Source organism: Diachasma alloeum, unplaced genomic scaffold, assembly GCF_001412515.2.
Source record: "Diachasma alloeum isolate Michigan unplaced genomic scaffold, Dall2.0 Dall_scaffold_00207, whole genome shotgun sequence".
NCBI lineage: Eukaryota > Metazoa > Arthropoda > Insecta > Hymenoptera > Braconidae > Diachasma > Diachasma alloeum.
Genome location: NW_021680372.1, coordinates 1,365,650 through 1,391,382, shown reverse-complemented (window position 1 = coordinate 1,391,382; position 25,733 = coordinate 1,365,650). Strand labels below are relative to the sequence as shown.

At 37.3% G+C, this 25,733-nt stretch overlaps 1 protein-coding gene across 2 annotated transcripts in view; it reads right to left on the bottom strand.

Moving 5' to 3' along the window:
- LOC107036245 (furin-like protease 2) overlaps positions 1 to 25,733 on the bottom strand; it is an 89,732-nt gene that overhangs the window by 13,526 nt on the left and 50,473 nt on the right. For both annotated transcript variants that reach the window (XM_015254052.2, XM_015254051.1), the window contains exons 8-10: positions 17,432 to 17,619; positions 10,794 to 11,511; positions 6,299 to 6,986 (exon numbers count right to left, since the gene is read on the bottom strand). In XM_015254052.2, coding sequence (XP_015109538.1) covers positions 6,299 to 6,986; positions 10,794 to 11,511; positions 17,432 to 17,619 — 1,594 coding nt within the window. The remainder of the gene's footprint in view (positions 1 to 6,298; positions 6,987 to 10,793; positions 11,512 to 17,431; positions 17,620 to 25,733) is intronic.

Here is a 25,733-nt window from a genome sequence, read left to right as displayed (position 1 = left end):
GCCTTATTAGCCTAGTGAGAAACACAGGGCTGGGGCTGTGTGACTGACCGAAACTAAGGCGGAAGTTACAAAAGATCGTATGATTTAGGTGACTCTGGGCGCTTTAAGTGACCAGCCGCACTTTTTTATTCTATTCTACACCAAAACAAGTAGCCACCTAACAGCCACCTAATTAGGTGGCTGTTAGGTGGCTATTTGCTCCCTAGGGTGGGAAGTAGAAATTTTTGAAAAATACCAAAAAATGAAAAAGATAACCCAGTCAGCAATGTCGAATGAACGAACAGAGTGTACAATCAGATTTCTATGAGAAAAATAGTTTCAAATCGAATAAGGATTTTTAAAAAATTCTTCATGAAATAAAAAATTAGTAGAAGGAGGACCAACGTCCTTGCCGCGGATCAAAAAATGGCGGATTAGATTTATACTAGACAGTGAGTTGAAAAACTCCGCGCCAAGAACGTTGGTTCTTCTAGTAATTTTTTATTTCATGAAGAATTTTTTAAAAATCCCTGAAATTTGAAATTATTTTTCTCATAGAAATCTGATTGTGCACTATGTTCGTTCATTCGACATTGCTGACTTGGCTTTCTTTTTCATTTTTTTGTATTTTTCAAAAATTCTACTTCCCAGTAAGAACCAAATCAAACTTTTTCTTGGCGCTGTTTTTTTACAAAAACATTTGTTTTTGTTTTTTAGGGAGATTTCATTATTTTTTTCAAAACAAGCAAGGAATCGTTTTTATATCCTATAATTTTTTAAATTTCCAATTCAATTCGGCTCATTTATCTTTTACACGATATAGATCATCTTTTCAATTAATAATCGAAGCAAAACAAATAGTTGTACTTCACAGTCATCATTTCCACCGACTTTTAATTATTTATTTCAGATTTTTCGACTTAATTTGCTTCTTCCAGAATTTATTTATGCACGGAACTCAATTAAAAAATATCTGTGGAATTTATCGTTCATGCACCACATTCAATTTGTAAATTCCCGGGCTCCCTCCTTGGTGTGTATGGTTGTATTGCAGTACTACCAACTCCGTAACAAAAAAAATTATAGGAGATAATGTAAAATACGTGCATGTGAACCCGTTGCTGTCGCGTAATGTTTTAAATATTGATTGGAATAACAAAATAGTTACATCAATGAGAAGCTTGTGGTTGATTTATATAATGTAACTGAGATTATTTTTCATGTAGCTTGTCACATTTGCAGTTTCTTCTTCTTCTTATTTCTTATGGCTCCAGCTGCATTGGTTATTCGGCCGTTATCCCTATACGGGACGTTTCAGGAGTTAGGAATTAGATTTTGTTGGTAGGGTAGATATATCTGCATTACCATGGGCCGTCTTACTCTTTTAATTATACCCCATTCGGGCTAGGACTACAAGGGAAACCATGGAAAACCTCAGTCGTACAGCTGGCCGATTGTGCAGAGCTCTAATGTGCCCTTCTGTCACACTGACTAGAGGGGCACATTAGGCCACCACACCGTGCCTACCTTCCGAAATTTTTGGGCGAGGGTGTTCCTAAGCGGTCACCCATCCAAGTACTAACCACGCTAAAGGCAGCTGCACTCGGATGTCCGCCGGAGCAACACCTAACTCACCCAACCATTACGGTCGGTTACATTTGCATTTTATTTAATGGATATGAGTCGGAGGTAGTGGAGGGGGTTGTTGCTTCGTGTATAGATACACGGCAGCGTTCGGCCAGTTTTGTACAGTCAGAGTCAAAACTTTTTCTTGGCCGATACGCTACCGCGTATCTCGATATATCAATTAGTAATTTTGAACCTTGTCCTTAGGAAATTTGCATATATCCGGACGTACATAAACTGCTTCATTCAATTAACGCCAAAACCGTTCGAACATAATGTAAGGTGATGAATAATTAAGTAAATATACACAAAAAAAACAAATTTCAATTCAAGACTTAGGATCCTAAATTGAGACTTTCGAAAATCTCAATTTGAGACGTAAAAATCTCAATTTAAGCGCTCTGAAAGTCTCAAGTTGAGGATTTTGAATGGCTCAAGTTGGGATTTGAAAGTCTCAAATTAAGAATTTCAGATAGCTAAAATTGAGATTTTCAAGTCTTAAATTGAGACTCACCGACGTCGATGGCGGCTAGGTGCGAGCCTAGTGTGCGAAAGGTTGTGAGTTCAATTCCCCGTGAACCGAGTTTTTCAACCGGAGGCTCCGGCGAGCGGGAGGTCGCTAATATAGTGACCGCCTGTACCGGCATGGGTTAGCCAATCAGAGGGCAGAAAGGGCCGGAATATAAAAAAAAAAAAATTGAGACTCAGACGAATCAAATGGAGATTTTCAAGTCTCAAATTGAGACTTCTATTTTGTCATTAATTAATTAATTAATCTCTATTTTGTCATTTCGAAAGTCCCAAGTCAAGAATTTTGTTTTCTGGGTGTAAATTGCTGAGACAAATACAGTGACGTCAGCACCTTGCTTACAAATTGGAGGACGATATGGAATAGAAAATCAGGAATTGAAGGATCCAAAAATTAGTTAATAGTAGACCTTAGACCGATAATAGACTTTCAAATGGTGAACGTTAGAATTTTTCAATACTCCAACCAATCACGTTGTGATTGACGGCCCCCATGATTGGAAACGGTGACGCAGCTGTCAATGGAACTTTAAATGATACTTAATATCGCTCTTCATGTTGGTAAATTATCGGTTTGACTGCTTCACCGAACATTGCTCAAACTATCGCACATAATGTTGCTCCAACTGTCGCGAAGTAATGTCGCTAAAATCATCGCAGCAAATATCGCCATAATTGTCATAACATTGTCATTTTTTATTATGGCGACATGGTGGGGCCTACCATGAAGCTATTGGCTAAAACATTGAAAAATTTGAACGTTCACTTTTGAAAAATGGATTATCGGAGTTTCACAGTTCTTGTACCATTCAATTACAGTCAAGCTTTATATAAGATACCTGAGAGACAGTAGAAGAGTGGAATTCCGGAAATCCGTATACCCCCACTGCAGGCGCTTATAGAGAAGAGAAAAATAGGGATCAACGGTTTGAAATAAGATACCTCGCTCGATGCGCCTGAATTCTTCGGAATATTCATTTTTACCGAATGGATATTGATAACTAATCAATTTATACGAATTTAATGGTTTTAAATTCGTATAATCCACATTCCCTTTTCTCTCTAAACATAACTTCGCGTGATAGAATAGTAGCTGATGTTGGGGAATTGTTGGGGGACTTGAGAATAATCACTTCTGGACAGCTGAAGTACCAATAATTGAAACTACGTAATTTAATTGAATTTTAATTAGGCTTTATGCTATTACGATAACTCTGCGTCATCATTTTAATAATTATAGCGTTGAAGAAAAAAGGTGATCTTTGGGATCGTTTGACCCTTCTAATTACTTCACTTGACTCTCACGTTTGAACTCTTGACCCTTATTAAGGTCATCTGACCCTTATGATCACGTCGGTCGACCCTCCCGTTTGACCCTTAACTCCGGTTGATCTTTATAATTACTCTTCCCGTTGAAAAATGATCGAGGTCATAGGTTTCTTATAAGAAGCCCACGGAACTAAAAAATCAGGAGGCGATCAAAGTGCCGAGAGTGGGGGTTGGCCTCCAGTGCTGGAGGTATCTTATAGAGAGGTATTTTATAGAAAGCCTTGACTGTACTGACTTTCCATTCTATATCTTTTTACAATTTGTAAGCAAGGTACGGACATCACCCTATATATGAATGAACTAGTCAATTTTCCTACCGATGAATGGCGTTATGAGAATGAATTATATTTGAGGGTTTGGGATTTTAGGACGTTTCATGCTCGATTATTAAATAAGGGTTTTTTGGTTTTCTCTATTTCAGGGGAATAACAAATTACTTCTATATATTTATCTACACAGAGAAGAAAGGTTCTGGATTTCAGTACTCTGTGGTACGGAAATCCAAGGAACAAAGTCCTGGATTGCAGTGAAATTTACCCTTATTCTGAGGGAATTTTCTCTGAAAATCAAAGAAAAATGTCTATGTAGTTTTCAATAATTTCGGCTGAGATCCAGTACTTATTGTACTTAAATTAAGGCACATTCGTTTCTTATTTCAGGGCAGTTTGAATTCGGAAATCCAGTACTTTGGGTTCTTAAAATAAAAACCGTTGGGTACTGAAATCCAGAACCCTGGAGTTCTTAAGGTATATCCCAAAACAATCGGATGTAAAAGTTAGTCCCTATGGATTTCCGGAAAAAATGCTAAATAACTTAATTTATTGTATTCTCATAAGTTTTTGAATTTTTCTATTCTCATGTGTTGTTGATGCAGGTAACAATAACTGTTTGAATCAAATAAGAAATTATTTGTTAATTAATTTTTTGAATCAAGTAAGGAATGTTTTCTCAAAATTTCCATTTTTTACACTTGAATATCACGGAGACTATGTAGTACAAAATTTTCCAAAAAATTCACCGTACTCGGGATTTATCAATCTATCGCGGATTTGTTTTTTTAAACCACCGTAAGAACTGTTTTCCCATAAGATGGAAAAATTGAGTCGGAAGGACCCATAACCCCCGTTTCATTATTTATCATCTCCTAAACTGTGTAATACAGCTAGTTAGCATTTTTTACAATAGCTGAGAACTATTATAAACATTATCTACACGGAGAGAAATGTTCAGTAAAAATTACAGAACTCACAATTCGCTTACCGATTACGAAATCGACTTAGAAAATTTAAGTGACGGTATCGTAATGTTTCACAGTTCCGTAAAATTTCCTACAACCACCTTTCGCTCCGGAAATACGAAAAAGATACGTAATTTTTATTGAATATTTCTCTCCGTGTATAAAAAACATGGGCAATCTTAAGAAAAACATGTTTTCTAGAGGTATACCTTAAAATAACGACCTTGACATTCCTAAATTGAGGACCGTTCGCGGCGTTCAAGCCTTACGTCATGCAATTAAGAAGGGGAGGGGATTGCCTTAAGGGGAGGTTCACCTCGGGAAAAAATGTTTGCGTTTTTTGAGAAAAAACTTCAAAAACACTATTTTCCGTATGATTTTTCCTCAGAAATCCAATTTTATAGGTCAAATTCGTCTCCGACCGCTAAAAATTACAGATTCGAATTTTTTCTAATCGAAAAATCAACTTTTGAAAAATCCCCAACGTATTTTTTTGAAACAGTTTTTTAAATATGATCACAAACTTATGACAAATATGATCCAACGATTCACGATTGAAGGTCTTGTCTCACTGAAACAAAGGACGTTTATGATACTGAATTTCAGGAATTTTTTGCTGAAACTACGTAACTAGTTTCTCGAGCTCAGTACCTTCTAGACCCACGAGTCTCTTGTATTCGGTACCCTGGTTTTGGAAGCCAGAAACTTTTTGACGTGGATACGTCTTTAATTTCATGTTGGGTGTCATTCGCGGAGTTACCTCTAACGGCCAACCCCATCTGTCGAAATTATATTTTTCTAGAAAATTCGAGAAAATTCTCCTGTTTCACAGAAAATTCGAGGAAATTCTCCGATTTTCTAAAGATCGAAAGAATTCTCCGGTTTTCTCTAAAATTTGAAAAAATTCTCGGATTTTTTAAAACACACAGCTTTTGGAAAACATCTTTTGGAACATCCTTTGGTAAAATTCAGTTTATTTCAATTCATACAATTAAAAAAATCCCAAGTGGCTGCATTCATGATACAGCAGTTAGACGTAATGTCACATCTAGGTGGCAACGAACCGATTCACAGCACACCGACACGTCGATGTATTGTGAAACCTAGGCATGTCCACGTTAAGTCTCACTGTTATAGGGTAAACAGGTGAATTTCTGGACGGGGGTTAGTTTCTGGACGATTTCAACTTGCAGCGAATATTCCATAAATAAAATGAAAATTGTACTGATTATTTCACCTTTCAATACTATTCTCGTGCATAATCATGTGATCAATTATTTTTTCTATTGATTGACATGTAATAAATGAAAAAAAAACAATGGCCCAGTCGTTCAGAAATTAGGGGTTTCGGCGGCATTCAAGTATTTCTTAATTCAATTATTTTTTGTTCTGTTACTTTCACTTTAATTAATTTTTTTCTGCTAATTAAAACATTCTGGACGGTATGAAAGCCATCATATCCCCATTTAGGTGATTCTTTTATTTTAGATCCTCCCACGAAATTAGAATTTCTCTAAACCGTCCAGCAATTGGCCTGTTCACCCTATCAAGGATACAGCCGCTTAGGATTTTTTCTCTGTGCATCTTTCTGATCCTCACCTGCAGTGCCACAAAAATAGCCGCAAAGAGTGCAACCGCAGCAACACAGATCGCCACCGCCATCATGGTGGCAGCAGTCACTGCGAATTCTTCGCCCGTGCCCTTGGCCTCTAGACTCTCGAACTCCGTATCAAACTGCACCCCAGGAGCCGGCTCTTCAGCCCCTGCGACCCGCCTCTTCCCCGCAGGGGAAGAGTTCCTGCACCCGCCAGTCTCAGGATCACAGAGACAGCACTCCTCACTCTCATTCTTCTTTTTCCCATTACAGCATGGCACACACTGATTATTGAGTTTATCGAGATGCAGAGGCAGGGTGCAAGCAGCGCAGCTGAACTTGCCGGGACCTGAGCACCTCCTGCAGTCAGCGTGACAGTTTTTGCAGAGTTGGGTTAAGGGATCGTAGTACTGGGCCCCAAGACACTCCATACAGAGGCCATCCTCGAGCATCGAATGTTCAGGACAACTGGTGCACTCTAGGGGTCCTTCGCCTTTGCAGGTCCTGCAGTAGTGGTGACACTTTTGACATCCAAAATTAGACTTGAAGAAACCTTCGGGACACTCGGGGTGACATTCACCCGCTGCCAACTGCCATCCCTGGGGACAGGTGACGCATTGATCTCTCCTTGGGCCTGAACAGGTTTTGCAGGAGAGGTAGCATTTGGCGCATTGGCCCCTGTCCGAGTAGTAGCTGTTGACAAAATTGAAGAGATTAGGGCTGAAAAGTTATGGTTTGGATAATGATAGTTCCATTTCAACAACTATTTCGCCCTATTGATTGTGGCACACTGATTTGGATGGTCAAACAGATTTTATTTTCATCGGCTGTTGACGAATGAAAATGAGCGGTGTTTTGTATTGAGCCGCTGTTTTCATGTTTATTGATTTGTTGTGGTTTGTATTATGAGAAGAAGCGCATTTTCTATTTTTTTTCTGATTTTGCACGGTCATGGTAAGTGCGCGGTGAATCGTTATTTATTATCGAATATCGTGATACAATAATTGCTAATTTCAAGAGATTTCAAGTGATGTCAAGTGATTTCATAGGATTTCGTCTCCGATTTCATGATTTAAACTGATTTCGAATTTTCGATGTCGCTTATGTGTGCAATTGCCTCTGGGCAACTAAGTAAAATTGGACCAGGGGGCATATCATGAAGAAAAAACGGAGCGTTCGCATCACGTCGCTTTGCTTGGGTACAATGAACATACATTGTATTTTTATTTGTTTTTCATTTATCACGCGATGCGAGCGTTCCGTTTTTTCTTCATGACAGGCCCCCAGGTGATAAAACAAGACCTTGCGAACAAGTTGCTAACGGGGAACTCATTTTACGAGGGGCAATGAGAGGGATAGAACGTGAGTGATAAGCAGAAAAATTGAGAGTTATAAGGTCCTGACGGTTAAACAGGAAAAATAGCTAGAAGAATTAACTTGTAAAAAATTTGAAACTTTGTTATACTTGTGAGTGTTCGAATTCAAAAACTACTGGTGATGATTTTTTCTCCGAAACTTACGAACGCATAGAGAAAGAAAAATCATGAAATTGATCACTTCATCATGGCTGAATTTATCCTTCGAAGAATAATAAACTCAACCACCACATCGAATTATTTTTATAGAAAAAATTCTAGAAATGATCCGTATTATTCTTATTTTCATTAATTTTTTTCTTGAATCTGAAATTCTTCTGATAAATTCCATGTCTCTTTTTACTAGATTCTAGAAACTTCGATTCTAAACTTCCACTTTCTGAAATATTTTTCTTTCTAAGAAGAATTGTCCACTTTAGGGGATAGTGGATCTACACGTTTCAGATTATTCTGAATGATTTGCGCGCAACTTTTGAGGACAATTTTTTGAAATATTTTTTAAAGGGAATTTGGAAATTGAAATTGGGCCAAAAAGTAAAAAAAATGTTTCTTCAGGGGATAATGAATCTGCACGTTTCAGATGATGCTGAATCGTCTGAGCCCAATCTTTTAGGACAATTTTTTTCAATTTTTTCAAAGGTTCAATTAAAAATTTCCAGAATATTTTCGCCTTGAAACCATCATTTTTTGGTTAATTTCATTCATTTATTTTCGAAAATTAATTTTTTTTTCTAGATTTTAGCCGGATGCAAGTTTTTAACTGCAGATTCTAGAATCTAGAAAAAAAAATCTTGAATTTACATTTTTTTTCTCTATACATCCTATGAATTTTAATCATGATACCATCTCATTTTTTTTTAGAAAAATGTCTTGAAATGCGCAAGACAATTTTTAGAATAATTCCTCAGTTCAAACTTTCTACACTCGCTGTTCTCCTAGGATCGAAAATTTATTTGAACAATCAGATGCGGATCTAAATTTGTTTCCCAACGGTTTGTTTTTAACTTCAGTACTGAACACGTTTAACAGCGAGTTACGAGATTCTCGAGAAATATCGATCTGTTTTGAAAATGCTGGTATTTGATAGAGTTGTGTTTTGTTTTTTGTTCCATACTGTCGTGGAGAGAGGAACCCTGTCGGTAAACCATATTCGTCAAAAGGCGTGATGAGTGAATAATAAATTTTTCTTCCTTTTCTACACGTTTCGAAATAAAATTTTACATCTCACCCATTTCGTGGTTGCAAGTGATTTCATATGAAATCACTTGAAACCACTTGCAATCGGTGAAATCACACGATTACACACACTGCTTTCATTCGATTTTAACTGATGTTATGTGATTTCAGAATTGATTTCAAATGATTTCATCCCAGAGTGACACGGTAATTTCACCAGTGAATAACCCCTCCGCCGCAAGTATGCGGAAGGTTGCTAGTTTGATCCCAAGTGAAACCGAATTTTTCAATCTAAGGCTCCGGAAAGCCAGAGGTTGCTAATAGAATAACCGCCTGTACCGGCATGGGTTTCCTGTGGTTTCTTATGCTACTCCTAGACATAGTTCTATAGGAGTGCGAATGCGATACAGTTTAGAACCCACAGCCACATGCATAGGGTTGGATAGAGCGTCGAGTGGGACTTGAAAATCGTAAAAATAAAAGAATACGACCCTGATAAATCTTGTGGATTGGAACTGATTACTATTGATTATCAGATAGTAAATCAATAGGTTTCCATCAGTCTTAGGAAACCCATTTATATCGACGAACCCATTTCTATCGACTATTAATATTGACGTTCACATACATATGGTATTGAATATTACCGTCGGGTGTCGAACTGAAAATAGTGCTTTGCTTTTCAAAGAAGAGGGTTTTATGGGTGTGAGCGGTATTGGGATTGTACAGAGTGATATGCTGCGAGCACTGCAATCTCTGCAGTTGAATACAACTATCTACCACATTTTGCCCTGCTAATTGAAGTGACACGAGGAATGGCGGAAAACCTATACCGGTGGAAACGGTTTCTCTATTAGCCCTCCTGTAGTCGCAAGCCTTCGCCGAACGTCATTGGTTGCGTGGTAAGCGCTGCGCCGCTTATCGTTTACGTTTCTTACGTTTGTTACTTGAACCTTCAGATGATTCATCTTCACATGACCTCCGTATGACTCAAACTTGATCCCCTAATAAGATACCTTATAAGCACTAGTAGATAATCGCAAAATTCTCTTGAGGATGAATCTCAAGAGCCTCTTCTAGACCTCAAGTTTGGACCTTACCACTAGAATTTCTAGAAAGTCAACAACCCAAATGTCTAGGAATAAAATTCCTGAATTTGAGACAGGAGATATTATTTTTTCCTTCGCGTCGATACAATTTTCCTTGTTCTCGGGGGTTTTGCGAGCTGCTTTAGGGAATTATTTCAAGTCATTTGTAGAATATTTGTTTATTTATCATACGTCATTATTGTGATTCATTTAATTTGTGATTCCCGCATTTTAATTGAAATTTTGTCACTATGGGTTCATGCCCTCAAGTATCGATTTTTGTTAACGCCTGCGCCTGGGAATAGGCAACAAGTCGCCAGCGTGACACTCTTTGCCCGGCAGCGATATCGTGTGAATGTGCTCTCTATTCTCATTCATATTTTGTATTGTTTTTCTATTTATTTTATATTATGTGCAAAAGAGTAGATTCTAAGAACATTTTTGAGGTTCCTGTTGAATGAACTAAGTGTATTTATCGACATAAAATAGTGAGCAACTATTTATTAATATTCTTGCCTAATCTCCTTCTCTCTTTGTCGAATCTCTCCAATTTTGAGTCTTCCCACTTCCACTCCCTGAGATAAATCGGGAAAACGTTTTTAGTTATAGAAAAACTAACTGGCGCCCAGTTAATTAATTACTGTGTCGAATTGAATTATAAAAAGGGGATTTCTTGAGCCCTGGCAGCCCTTGACCCCGGCCGCGCTATGTGGAGGCCTTCAGCCAATTCACATTTTTGCAGTCAAATTTATTAATCCAGTTGAATATTTATGTGATAATAAAGGGCCGGTCTCAAATTAATCTGCCGTTCCACATTTATTCTTTCAAACTCAACTAAAATCCACCATTCAATGACTTACCCCTGAGCACAAGATGACCTGCACTCCCCACTTTGCAGCTGCAGTCCGTCCTCACAAGCCGTGCAATTCAATCTAGAAACACACGTTCTGCAGGTATGGAGACAGGGCGAACAAATGGACCTTGAGGGTTGGGCCACCGAGTAGAAACCATCGTCACACTGTGCCACACATCTTCGGTTCTGCAGGAGTAAAGGAGACTGGCAGGAAATGCAGAAGTCTTCAGTTGGCCCTGCGCAGGTCTCGCAGGTTGAGTGGCAGGGCTTGCACTGATTATCCTCGAAGTACTCGGAGATGTCGCACTTTGACCTGGAGACTGGGGCACACAGGTTCTTCTTGTTGAGGCTCCAGCCATCGATGCAGCTTGTGCAGGCCCCTGTGACGCAGGTGGAGCAGCCTGGGGGACAGGGAACGCATTCCCTGCGTTTTTTATCAGGATAGTAGCCCTGGGGGCAAGAGGAGTGACAGGTGCCGTTCAGGGAAAAGTGCGAGAGCTTGCAGCTGATGCACTGAGTCTCCAGGGTGCCATTGCACGTCTCGCAGGTTGGATGGCAGGGGGCACAGTTGTAGTCCTGCGTCTCGTAGGTGTAGAGGGGGCACGCCGCGTAGCACTTGGTGTCGTGCATCACGAGGTGGTGTTCGCAGGACGTGCAGTGATCAGGGCGATCTTGGCAGCTCGCGCAGTTCGCTTCGCAGGGGACGCAGGTATTGTTCTCAGTGTCTGGAACAGGTTGGTAGTTTTGGGCTGAGATTTTTGGGGATGATTAGAAATGTGAGTAACAAAAATGGAGTAACTGGCAATGACCATATCGAGAATCTGACCATATGGTTAGAAAAAAAATCTGCGGGTGACTGTATCCTTGATACAGCCGTAATTATACGGGGATACGTCTATGGTCTTCCCTTTCCTTCACTGAATATCATAATTTTTCAGTGTATATATTGATATAGGTATATTAGAAGATTTCGGAATTTCGCACCGTGTCGTTATGATATGAAGTTTTTTATAATCATGATATGATTGAATTGTTATGTACAACCAGAACCCCTAAACAAACGTTCAACATATTTCATTCGAAACGAAATCATCACATTCAAACACCCTTGTGAATTTTAACACGGATCTACAAATTTTATCTATTTCGTGCTGTAATAACCAACTATCGGTATTTTGCAGACCAGCGCTAAGGATCCCTTAAAATTGTAATTTATTTCTAAAAAAAACGAGAATTTTCTAGAAAAATCTGGAATTTGCTAGAAAAACCCATAATTTTCTAGAAAAATCTAGAATTTTCTAAAAAATTCTACAATGTTCTAGAATTCCGATAGATAGCGCCACTGTCGATGAGGAACCATAAGGACTTTCCCTAAATGCCCACTAGGCAGGCCCAGAAAACATTTTTTCCGAATTTCAATTTGCAAGTTTACGGAAACGAAAGCTCATTAGTTCAAATGACTGTGTGATTTTTTTCCGATTTTTAGAACCATATTTTGAGCTTCCGCAACGATTTGGAATTTGTTATGACGTTATACACGTGAAAAAGTCAATTAAGTTTCGAATTGTGATTATATGAGTAAACTTTTCATATTTTCTTGAATACTTGGTGGGAAACTATTGACAAATAATCAAATAATATGAATAATGCTCTTTCGCAATTTCCATTCCATTTGTTAACGAATAAAAGTGGATCATTTTTGCTGAAAATGGACATTTTTGGGGGCTTCCAGAGCCCTCCGAAATCGATCCAGTCCTTTTTTAATTCCGTCAAGTGATAGTTTAACTATCTCATCGTCATTCTCCAAAAGAAGGATAATTTTCAACAGGTCCAAATTCGAGAAAAATGCAAAAGAAAATTGTTAAACTTTTAGGCTCCGACAGGTGCTGGGAGTGTCCGGTGTTTTTATGGAGGGCCATATACTGAAATGGAGAAGGTTAGTCCGCTGGCCCAGCCTTCTCTAGCACAGGTCGATTTTTTTCTTTCTCTCCGTAATAAATAACTGGTTTATTCGTTTTTCAATATTAAGTTTGTCAACTTTTTTGGAATTTAACTTGACAAACAACATCGTTAAATTCCTCAATACATTACGATTTCAACGTCACTCGGTTCATTGTTATAGCTCAATTAGAAGTGGAGTTGTTTTATTGAAACTATTTTGAATGTTCATAGAGTTTAGAAAATGTATTATTACGCTGTATTTTTTTAAATCATACAAATTTAATATAAATGTGATATACATTACTTATCGCTAGAGTAACTCATAAAAATAATTGTTCATAATACTGTGGGTGCTTCAGAACGATTGGATATTTCTCGATAGTTTCTTTGCAAATAAAGGAGGGTGTTATGTTTTGCAAGTTCAAAAATCCCGAGTGCGAAGCGCGAGTGATTTCTCCTCAAATAATTTTGAAGCTCAAGTGGTAATCGGGGGCATTATTTTTTCTCTCAGGATTTTAATCAGGAGAATCGTAGGCAGAAAATTCTTCGTTGCTCTGAGCAATGGAACCGAAAAAAATTATCAAAAAATGATCGCTGTAAAACCGTGTATGTCTTATAGAAAAATATTTCACTGTTCCGAAATTTAATTTGTGCACTCCGCTGATTGAATGAAATAATTTGTCTAGCATATGTTGGAACTCGATCTCTTTCACTTGCGCTACTAAATATTTCTCCTTTCGACAATCGCTGTACCTTTGAATATTTCTATACTAATTCACTAGATTATCCACTTTCGTAATAGCATAGGACTCTTGCACGATTGGGATTCCTGCGTATTCCCAAAAAAGGGCACACTTCCGCACAATACACTTTGCGGCTTCACGGGCAGTAAGCTTCGGTGTTACATGTCTCGTGTGATAGAAAAAACACTGTAAAACCTGCCTATTGGAAGGCAAACGGTTTCCACAAATTTCCGGTGTTGCACTACCGACGAAAGTGATGTCAATGTCTTGTCGCGTTTCTGGCATTTTCGTACGTTTTTTGTTGTTAATCTTTACAGAAGAGAAAAAAATCAACGTAGCAATTATTTCGATGTGATTGGTTTGGTAGTGCATCGTCAAATGACTTTCTGTGTTCAGGAGGGATTGAGGAGAGACCCAAAATTCATAGGTATTCCAGTAAAAGGAATATTAAGTGGGCAAAAACTCCACCCCCAAAATTTTCGGCTTGTCCAATCATAAATTAATGGAGAAATTATGAAATTTGCTCAATACTCGCCCCTGACCGTCAAACTGAATGACTCCTCGTAAAATCCCAGAATTTTTACATTCTTAGAAGGTCCCTGAAGGCACAAAAGAGCCTCACAAATCGTATTATCGGAATTATCTGTTACTAATTTAAATTTTTAAGAATATTGAAATATTAATTTCATTCGGATTGTGATGCTGCAATCCGATGTCATCGAAATATTATCTATTGAATTGTTGTAGCACTATCTTTATAGATTCTTGGAAAAGAACAGTGCCTAATTCTCACTATATTGAAATTTGACTTTAATCGAGACAGAGCATGCAAGAAAAATTTGTTAATGATTTAATCATTTCAGTAGTCTAGAAAGTCATTTCAATTGATAAGGGAAGAAAATTGAAAGAATAATGTCTAAATTATTTTCTTCAACATAGATGAGAGGATATCTCCCGTCCCAACTTTTTTTTTATATGAATAAATATGACGTTATTCAATGCGGTAATTACAGAACATTATTGATGAATTCTGTTTAGATCAGCCGAAGTTAAGGAAATCAAGATATCTGAAATTATCGTTTCAAAATACATAAAGTAAAAGAAAAAAGTTTTCAGTTGTTTACTTAACATTGACGATTTTGTGACTAGTGAGCATAATGGCAGGACCTTTAGATATTTCCTAGAACATGCCCACTTGTACATCACACTGGGTCGACACTCTTGCTACCTGACAAGGGATCGCCATAAAATCATTTGACTTTTCACTAACGTCCATAATGACGAACTGCCAGTGGGTCAGATATTTTTGTATATTTTCAAATCGTTTGCGGAAGCACTAGAAATGTTGCTAAAAATCGGAAAAAAATCACACAGTCATTTGAACTAATGAGCTCTCGTTTCTATAAACTTGCCAATTGAAATTCGGACCAAATGTTTTTTGAGCCTGCCTAATACCCACCCATCATGAAATCAAACGTATCCATGTCAAAATGACGATTGTCCGTAAGCATGAAATGACCGAATAAATTTTGTCCGTCAATTTCCGTCTATATAGATGACCCTCAATTTTCGAGTACTAGTCCAGCGATGTCTACACTGTTAACCCTTCAGAACTCGCGCTCTAAGCGCCGCGCCGCCTTTTTCAAATTTTCGCTTGCCTCTTGCAAAATTGAGTTTTCAAAAAATTGAAAAAATTAGAATGCCTAACTTGAATCATTTAGAATGGATTAGCAAGGTTCTTATCCGCTGAAAATCCATCAAGGCTACGAAAAATAATAAATTGTTGAGGCTCATACGCAAAAGCGGCGCCGTGCCGCCCAGCGCGAGTAACGAAGGATGTAAAATTTTCAATTCCGCTGTTGCTGTTTCCCGCTCGCCGCACGCTCGGCGCGTACCTATGAACGTGACAACGCTGCGTTACTGAAAGCACGGGTGGCACAGCGCTCACCACGCGAGTAACGAAGGTCGGTGGCTGAGCGCGAGTTCTGAAGGGTTAAACATTTTTATATGATACGTGCGTGTGTAACCGCATGGGTTTCAGTTGACTATAGTCAACTGGAAAGTATAGTTCTCGCCACGAAAGAAGGAACCTCGCTGGGTACCCACTCTCCTGAATTCAACTTTCAATCCACGGCCCCCACCACTCAAGCCGATGTTACTTCTTTCCTGGCACGGACTTTAGCGGGTTTCGAGCGCCTACCCACATTTAACTAAAACCCGAAATAACGCATGACGCGCATGCGCATCACCTATTAAAAGAGAATAACAAGGAAGGAAATCTAACCTCCGAATAGTGAATACATGGAATGACTGAAAAATGAAAAGGTGATTTTCGAAGCAGATAAAATGAGCCAAAATCGTATAATTCCTGATAGTGATGAAGAGTTAGGCAGTGAGGAGGATTTATTTACTGATGAGGAGGAGTTGATTGGTGATGTGACATTTGAAGAAAATGGAAATGAAATATTCTCCAATGAAGCAACAGCAGGATCGCCAAAACCTCCTTCTTCGGTCAAATACTGTACCTTAAGGGCTTTATTGAATTCTAATGATCAAAATAATGTCAAGGAAACACAGGAAAAAATTACTTTTGCTTTTCAGAGATATGTCACTGAATTCACCGAAATTTCACTGCAATTTGGTGATTGATTTCTAGAAATTAGTAATAAGTCATGGAGAATTCAGTAACGAAAATCAAATTTTTCAATCACACTTTTTTACAATTACTTTTTTAAATAAATGTGATCTTTTTTCTTCAGTGGAGGGGGGGCTTCGCCCCTTGGACCCCCCACTCGCCCCCCCCCTCCACCCCAAACATCATCACGCACTTATCATATAATAGTATATTTCTAACCTAGGGAGGGAAAATAAAGGATCCTCAGCCGCTAGTGCAATTACCAGCCGAGCCGAAGGCGAGGTTGGTAAGCACGCGGCTGAGGGTCCTTTATTTTACTTCCCGTGGTTAGAACGCGATTTTCCGTCTCGGCGTAGGCGCAAAGTCAGAGTTCCCTCCCTAGGTTAGAAATATACTAATACGCAACAAGTGCGGACAGCAGGCGGCTGCGCCGCCTTCGTGAGTAACCGTCTGCTTTCCGCACTAGTTGCGTAATGTACTATTAACTGAAATTTCAAGTACACTCTTCGGAAATTTTCACATTTAAGTTCCACTGAAATTTCGGAACAAATAGCTGTTTAAAAATCACCAAGTCCATTGAACCCTCGACAAAAATCAATTTTTTATGGATCCTCTCCCATCGAAGCATTTAGGGCAATGAGGGGGCTGACAGATTGGCGAGATGTGCTACGGATGACTGAAGAAAAAACCGAAAGGTGTTCAATACTTTTACAAGGACTACAAGGAGACTCCAAGACCTTGGTATCAAAAATGCAAACTCTCCAAGGAATTCATTGTTTGCGTTAATAGAGTCAGAGCAAACCATTACCACCTTGGAGACTTCTTGCATCGCATAGGCATTATCAGTGACCCAAAATGCCGGTGCGGTGCGAGATCTCAAGACTTCGATCACATATTATGGCATTGTCCATAGTTCACTCCACAATGTACTAAATTATTAAATAAGCTAAGAGCCAAATACTGCTCTCCTCCATATAACGGAAAAATTTACAGAAACAACTGATTTTCAATATATTAAGCAAATTTGTAACTACTTGAAAGAATGCAATATAAAAGTCTAGATTAAACAGTAATATCTAATAATAACAATAATAACAGTACTAATGATAATGTAGATTAAACGGAAATTTTGAACAATGTATATATCCAACGACAGTGTAAATAATTTTATAATAAATTGAGCACTTTAAACAATAAAAAAACCGGAACACATTTATGTCTAAATTTGCTCCTTGAATGAAACAGCAAAGATAATCTCGGAGTGACAAAATCAAACTTTTAACCGAGTAATTTGTCTCTTACACTATCAAAGATGATTTAACTCACTTTCATAATAGCCCTCAGGACACTGCTGCAGACACACGGCGAGATCGGTGACACGCAGGTGTGCTGGGGCACAGGAGAGACAAGAATCTTGACCAGCCCCAGCGCAAGTCTCACAGGACTCGTGACAAGGCCAACAAACGCCACCCTGGTTTGGGAAACTTCTCGGCGGACATCGACTTACACATGTACTATAAAGTTTAAAAGACGATTTTAGATTATTTCAGAGTTTCTTGGGCGTGAGAAGGGATTGACATGCAATTCGCTCTTCAGAAATTCAATTTTATAGGAGGGAAACTGAGGGGAAGAGGGTGAGAGTGTTACAGACTTGAAAAGGATTTCAATGAAAAAAATTTTTCATTAAAGTTTGAGTTGAAAAAAAATGTACGTATTATTTTGCAAATATCTTTGAAAGGAAGATGTCTGGAGCAAAATGTCAGACAACTTTTTTTTAATAGAATTTCATTGTCTTCCAAATTTGTTGGCTTCAAAGATATTTTCCAAATACTCACGACGACATTTTCTGACATTTCCAAATGGTCCAAAACTGCTGTTGACATTTTTCTGGAAATATCTTGGAAGCCAGCTGATTTATCGAAACATGTCAAAAAATATTTTTTTCTAGAGGAATAAATTCATCACAAAGAAATCCTTTTGAAACTCTTTCTGAAGGGGAGACCGTGATGAAATTTGAAAGTCTTTGCTAGAGCTAAAGAGTTATTGACGAATTTTCATATAGAATATGTTAAAAAGCCTGAAAATTTACGAGTCTAATCTATTTTGCCTTCATAATTCAACAAAAAATGCCCTTTTTTATTTTTACCTTAAAAATCGTCCAAGTGTGAGGCAAATTTCCATCCGATTGACAATTTTTTTTTCAAACTGTTCATTAGTCTGAAAAGAATCCATTTTACGACCCATTGAACGGATCATTAAAAAAAAATGGGAAAAATGAAAAATTGATAAATCAATGCGAAAGCAATAAACGAAAACAAAAATTCTTCAATTTTTCCGACATCTATCCAATGAATCCTTAATCGGATGGATACCTTTGTTCTTTGAAGTCTAACGAACACTTTGAAATCAAATGTGAAATTAAATAAAATATTGTTCACAATATTCATTGAAGAAATTTTCAAAAAAAAAAATTATTCAGTAATAATGGAAAACTCTAAAAAGTTTGACAGTGGCAAGATTTTGGGCAAAACTGAATTCTTGCTTGAAAAAAACTGCTAACTTGAACGAAGTGCTTAGATATCCCTAAATACAGAAGTCATGATGAAATTCAAAAGTCTTTGGATTTTGTAATCATGAATCTGAGAGCTCTTGGAATTTGTCAAGTCTCTAAAAAGTGGACAAATATCAAATTCCGAAGAGTAAGAACAAATGATTCTTAAGGTTTCAAAAAACTTAAAAATCGTTCAAGGATTAAAATTTTTATTCGGCTGGGCTAAATTATTCGATCATAGTTGATGTAACGAATAAAAAAAACGGATGTCGGTAAAATTTCTGCATACAGTGAAGGCCATATCTAATCCATGTTTCCATATCCATAGTAATTTCATATCCATATCCATATTTACTTAAGTGTATCCGAATTTACTGAAGAAATTGCAAAAAATAGGGTAGGGGTCATTTGGTCCAAAAAGCATTCGTCCAATGACTTTTCGTCCAAAAACATTTCGTCCAATGTATTGTACGTTAAATTCGACCTCTATCAAAAGCAATGACCCAAAAACGGCATAAATACACTATAACCACAGGTAAATATAAACACAAACCTGAGGAATCCAAATCCGATTACTCATTAATAACGACACGAAACCAGAATAACGTATAGGCTATCACGATACAAACCCAATCAAAGAGTGGGTTTATAACTAACATCAAAGACAAAAAAACACTAAAGACGGAACTTTACACAGCATATTTAGTCCACATATTTAATAGGCTATATCTCTGTAAATAATCGAGATATGTCAAAAAGACATAAGATCGAATCTATGTATTTTTTATGAGGGAACAGCTTCGATGCGAACATTTCTTCCGTACCTAGAACCATTTACTCGCTAAACTGTGATAAACAATAACGTCAGTGGTCATTTGCCCCATCATGCTGCACAAGAGCGTTAATATCTCATTAACGGTCAGATGTGAGGAACAATTTCCAAAAACTAATTATATGTGAAATTTGATGGCGAATATTTTTCATTTGGCCCGATTTTCTCTATCTCCATCGAGTTTGCCGATAGATGCATCGGAGCGTGCCGGAACCTCGCGCAAGTGCTAATACACCACCCGCTTCGCTTGCACCTCCAATAACTCATTATTTATCAAACACGGAGAGAAAAATTCAATAACAATTACCAGAAAAAAAAACGTAAAAATTACGTTTCAAAACGTAATCCGTGAGCGAAGTAAAATTTAATAAAAAATGTGAGTCGGAATTGAAATTGTACGAATCGCCACGTAAATTCTACGATTTGTTCCGCGAAAAATAAACAACTCATCTGATGACTCACCATTGTGGGAAAAGCAAGTCGTACCGTAATTTTTCCCCAACGATTGAGAAATTTTACGGAACGGGACGTAAAAATAACTCACCAGCTTCATAAAAATTATTGAACGTTCAAGAATTTTGGATTTTGGAGGCATAATAAGTCGGAAAGTTTCTGTAAGATTTTACTTCTTCGGAAAAAATTACGTGACAATTTCGTACTTTATTCGGTGATGAACCTGAAAATTCACTGAATGTTTCAGATTACTTCTCTTTCATTCCTATAAAAATTGCCGGAAAACGATTGCCCATTGCGGATTACGTGAATTGTTTCGTAATTTTTACTGAATATTTTTCTCCGTGTTGTTAGGGGAAAAAGTTTTTTTTGTAAAAAAACTGGGCCAAGAAAAAGTTTTGTTTGATTCCTACTGGGAAGTCAAAATTTTTGAAAAATACATAGAAATAAAAAAGGAAGCCAAGTCAGGAATTTTGAATTAATGGTGATAGTGCACAATCAGGTTTCTGTAAGAAAAATAGTTCTCAATGGCATAAGTATTCTGAAAAAATTCTCCATGAAATAAAAAATCAGTAGGAGCAGGACCAACGTTCTTGACGCGGATCAAAGGATGGAGGATTAGATTGATACAGACAGTGAGTTGAAAAACTCCGCGCCAAGAACGTTGGTCCTGCTCCTACTGTTTTTTTATTTCATGGAGAATTTTTTTAGAATACTTATTCCATTGAGAACTATTTTTCTTATAGAAACCTGATTGTGCACTATCACCATTTATTCAAAATTCCTGACTTGGCTTCCTTTTTTATTTCTATGTATTTTTAAAAAATTTCGACTTCCCAGTAGGAATCAAACAAAATTTTTTCTTGGCCCAGTTTTTTTACAAAAACATTTGTTTTTGTGTTTTTAGGCAGATTTCATTATTTTTTACAAAATAAGCAAGGACTGTTTTTACATCCGGTGAAATTTGTTCTTTTCAATTCAATTTAACTCATTCATTTTTCATAGGATAGAACATTTTTTGAATCAACAATTGAAGGGAAATAAACAGTTCTACTTCAGATTTATTGTCTCCACCGAATTTCAATTTTTAATCATCTATTAATAATTTTCCGACTTGATTTTGTTCCTCATGCAATTTTTGCTCTGATGATTCCTATGTGGATTGTATTTCTTGGAGAGATGAATTGATTTCCTTACAGGAATAGTCGAACAAAATGTTCACAAAGAATTCTTTTTGAAAACATCTGTTTTTGTTTTTTTTTGTTTTTAAAAATATTAGGGAAACATTGGGTGGAATGGACTCTTCTGACTTCTTGTTTCAATATTTATAAGCAAGGAACAAATTTATCGATTGAGCTCGGTTTAAGCTCATTACAAAGGGGTTGACTGTACTAATTTTAAAAAAAATTCTATTTCATCAATACTTCCATAAGACATCAACATTTTGAAAAGGGTTCAAAGTGTCCATTTAATCCCACTGTCTCCTAATTTTTCCTAAATAATCACAAAATTGTTCCCATTTCACTGTTACTTAAGGGTATTGGGTCCATAGTTGGAAAAAAAGCAGAGAATTTAACGAAAATTGCTGAACAGATTATTCGATCTATTTGAAAGCCGTGTGCAAAATGTCAAGACTCCTACATAAACAATAAGAATGGGAATAATTTTTGAAGTTGCTACTTATACACGCAGTTGAATAGGGCATCGGTAATTTTAGTGCTTTTCCTACGTTATTGATCTATCGATAACGTAGGAAATTCACAAAAATTACTGATGCCCCATTCAACTGCGTGTATAAGTAGCAACTTCAAAAATTATTCCCATTGTTATTATTTAGCTGGGGGTCTTGACATTTTGTACACGGCTTTCAAATGGATCGAATAATGTATTCAACAATTTTCATTGAATTCTCTGCTTTTTTTTCCAGCTATGGGCCCCGCCATAATACCTTTAATTTAGAGAATTTTTTTCCACGGAATGAAAACATTTTCTGTTACACTCAATGAAAAATAAATATTTTCTTTTCGACTTTAACTATTCACGGACATTTAATACTTGATCACACAATATTTTCGACACATCTCACTTTTGTCACATTCCGAACATAAACCGATAATCTCACAAACAGTGCCTAAACTACCTTTATGTCCGAGGTCCGCATATGAATACAGATATGGCGGGATGAAATTCGAATTTTCGACAAGAAAAAACAAAATAGAACACCGAGTCGATTTTCCGTTCCATTCTAATAAGTGATTTAACGTGAAGAAGAACATTTCCCGTGGTTTTCCATAACAACATCACAACCCACATTCAAATGCACTGGTGGCAACACTTCAACGTTGGATATGAGGCTCAGTCGGACCGGCGCTGGCAACGTTACAACTTGATTCTCCGACTTTATAATGTGAATCGCGAAAATGTGAATATCAAGCCGTTGCTATGCTCGTATCTTTCTTACTGTTAATCCAAAAATTACCATAGTTACTCCGTTGAAAAGCTCATAGGCGATTTATATAATGTAACTAACGACACTTTCCCGATTTGTCGTCCCGTTTTCATTATACCGAATGTAAATCATTTAGAGGTAGTGGAGGGGGTAGTTNAATGAAAAATAAATATTTTCTTTTCGACTTTAACTATTCACGGACATTTAATACTTGATCACACAATATTTTCGACACATCTCACTTTTGTCACATTCCGAACATAAACCGATAATCTCACAAACAGTGCCTAAACTACCTTTATGTCCGAGGTCCGCATATGAATACAGATATGGCGGGATGAAATTCGAATTTTCGACAAGAAAAAACAAAATAGAACACCGAGTCGATTTTCCGTTCCATTCTAATAAGTGATTTAACGTGAAGAAGAACATTTCCCGTGGTTTTCCATAACAACATCACAACCCACATTCAAATGCACTGGTGGCAACACTTCAACGTTGGATATGAGGCTCAGTCGGACCGGCGCTGGCAACGTTACAACTTGATTCTCCGACTTTATAATGTGAATCGCGAAAATGTGAATATCAAGCCGTTGCTATGCTCGTATCTTTCTTACTGTTAATCCAAAAATTACCATAGTTACTCCGTTGAAAAGCTCATAGGCGATTTATATAATGTAACTAACGACACTTTCCCGATTTGTCGTCCCGTTTTCATTATACCGAATGTAAATCATTTAGAGGTAGTGGAGGGGGTAGTTCTGTTGTGTATAGATACGCGGTGCGCTCGACCTGATGTTTTGCTCAGTCGATCAAAACTTTTTTTGGCCGATACGCTACCGCGTATCTCGATAAGACAAAAATATCATATTGTGTTACTAGCGCGTAAAGTTCCACTTTTTTGCACGCACATGTAAAGCATCCTATTTTTTGTGATACCTGCCGAACTCACTGTTCCGAACAGTAGTGGGGGTGAAGTGGTTGTTTTTGTGCACATGTGCGTCAAGTCCAAGGGCGTGAGTAAAGATAATTTCGAGTGCGAAAGTTCACTTTACTCACACTACCCGTTTAAAAAAGTGCACATTTTAGGCAGGTATCACAAAAATGTGTACTTTTATATTTCAAACATCGCTTGTTTTATACTTTTTCCCCATCTGCCACGGTTTTCGTGATATGATCGTTTACACAATTAAATTGTTATAAATAAATAGACCCGACCGCAACTTGGAAAAACTGACTTCGGATTCGGATTCAGCACTATCGAAAACATAAACTCCACTAATAAAAGTCAATTTGCTCGGTAGTACATACAGAACCAGTGCTAGCGTATGGACTAATTGTTGGATAGGATTTTGTCGTAGGTAGAAGGAGAACCAGGGTCATTTTCGACATTAGCATACAAGAAAAATGTGCTAAAAAAATGGATAGTAAATGATTCACAGGATTTTATAGATAAATTCCATGAATATTTTACATGATTTACCCGGATGCATTTTTTTAAACAATTAGACAAAAATTTAATTAGATAAAAAAATGATTGACCAAAAGCGTCATTGGACGAACTGACATTAGACAAGAAGTAATTGGACGGACGAACTTTGGAACAAAAGAACCACACGGATAAGATGAAGTTTGGTTTCGGACATCCTCGAGGAAGTTTTCCAGTGATGAGACATAAATATGGAATGATACTAAATATGGATGTTTTCCAAAATTCATGCTTGTTTTCATTTGTGTACATATCAACTATTTCTGAACAAATTTTTAGCTTAAGGAGAGACCGCGGTGAAATTTCAAAGTCTTTGTTGAAGCAGGGGACATGTTAACAAGTGGGAAAAATAATAACTACGATAAATTTTGCCCCGTGAATAAATGAAAGATAACGTTTTTAATTTCTACCTTTACAATTGTCCAATTACCTCAATTTTTGTCGGATTCGCATTTAAAAAAAAAAGTTCATTAGACTACAAAGAACAAAGGTATACATCCGTTTTACGATCCATTGGATACATAATGAAAAAATTGAAGATTTTTTTTCATTTATTGCTTTCCCATTGATTTATCAACTTTTCATTTATTTACAATTTTTTCATGATCCGTTTAATGGATTGTAAAATGGGTGCATACCTTTATTCTTTGGAGACTAACGAACATTTTGAAAAAAAATTGTCAATCGGATGAGAGCGGAGGCAATTGGACGATTTTAAAGGTAAAAATGAAAATCTGTGTTTTTAGTTGATTTGCGGGGCAACACTCATGGGCTCGTCGTCGTCATTTTTCCGATCTTTTAACATATCCTATCATACATGAAAATTCGCTCAATAAGTCTAGAGCTCTAATGAGGACTTTTAAATTTCACCTCGGTCTCCCCTTAACCCTTCACGTAGGCGGTCGATGCATGATATCGACCCATGCGAATGTGAACGCTTGTTTTCAAAATTGATTATTCCCAAATCTATGAAGAATAATTATACAAACAAAATTGGAAACCGGAATACTGTAGCTTCAATTAGATACCGGTTTCATAATTTTCCAACCATTAGAAATGATCGAATTCGAGTCGTATTGAGTACACACTACGCTTGGTAACAGAAGGGCCCAATCCATGAGGGGTTAATCGATTAAAAGTTCAGGCATTTGAATAATTTTCAAAGTTTTGGAATCTCACGGAGTTTGCTTCTTTTTCAATTCATTGAGGGCCTTAACAAATACCAAAAACTCTCATCATCTCTCCATATTATAAAAATCCAAATCGACTTCTGGTGATAAAAACTAGGTACTCGAAATAGAGACTCCGAAATAAAGGGCCACAAGGGTCATGAGGGTCAGAATAAGGGTTATGAGGGTTAAAATAAGAGTCACGAGGGTCAAAATAAAGATCACAAAGGCCAGAAGGGTCCCAAGGGTCAGAATAAGGGTCCAAATAAGGACCACAAGGGTCAAATTAAGGGTCGCAAGATTAAGGATTACCAGGGTCAAGTTAAGGATCCAAATAAGGTTAACAAGGGTCAGATTAAGGGTCTAAATAAGTTTTACAAGGATTAGATTAAAGGTCACAAGGGTCAGAGTAAAGGTCCAAATCAGGGGGATGGGGATCAAAAACCAAGGGTCAGAAACTAAAGGTCACCAGGGTTAAAATAAGGTTCACGAGGGTTATACTGAGGGTCAAATTAAGGATCGAAATGAGGGTCACAAGGGAAAGATTAACGTCGCAAAGGTCAAAATCTTTCTATAATGTAAAAATTCAAATCGACTTTTGGTGATGAAAATTTGGTGCTCGAAATCAAGACTTCAAAATTAAGAGCCAGAAATGAAGGGTCAAGGTACAGGCTACGAGGGGTAT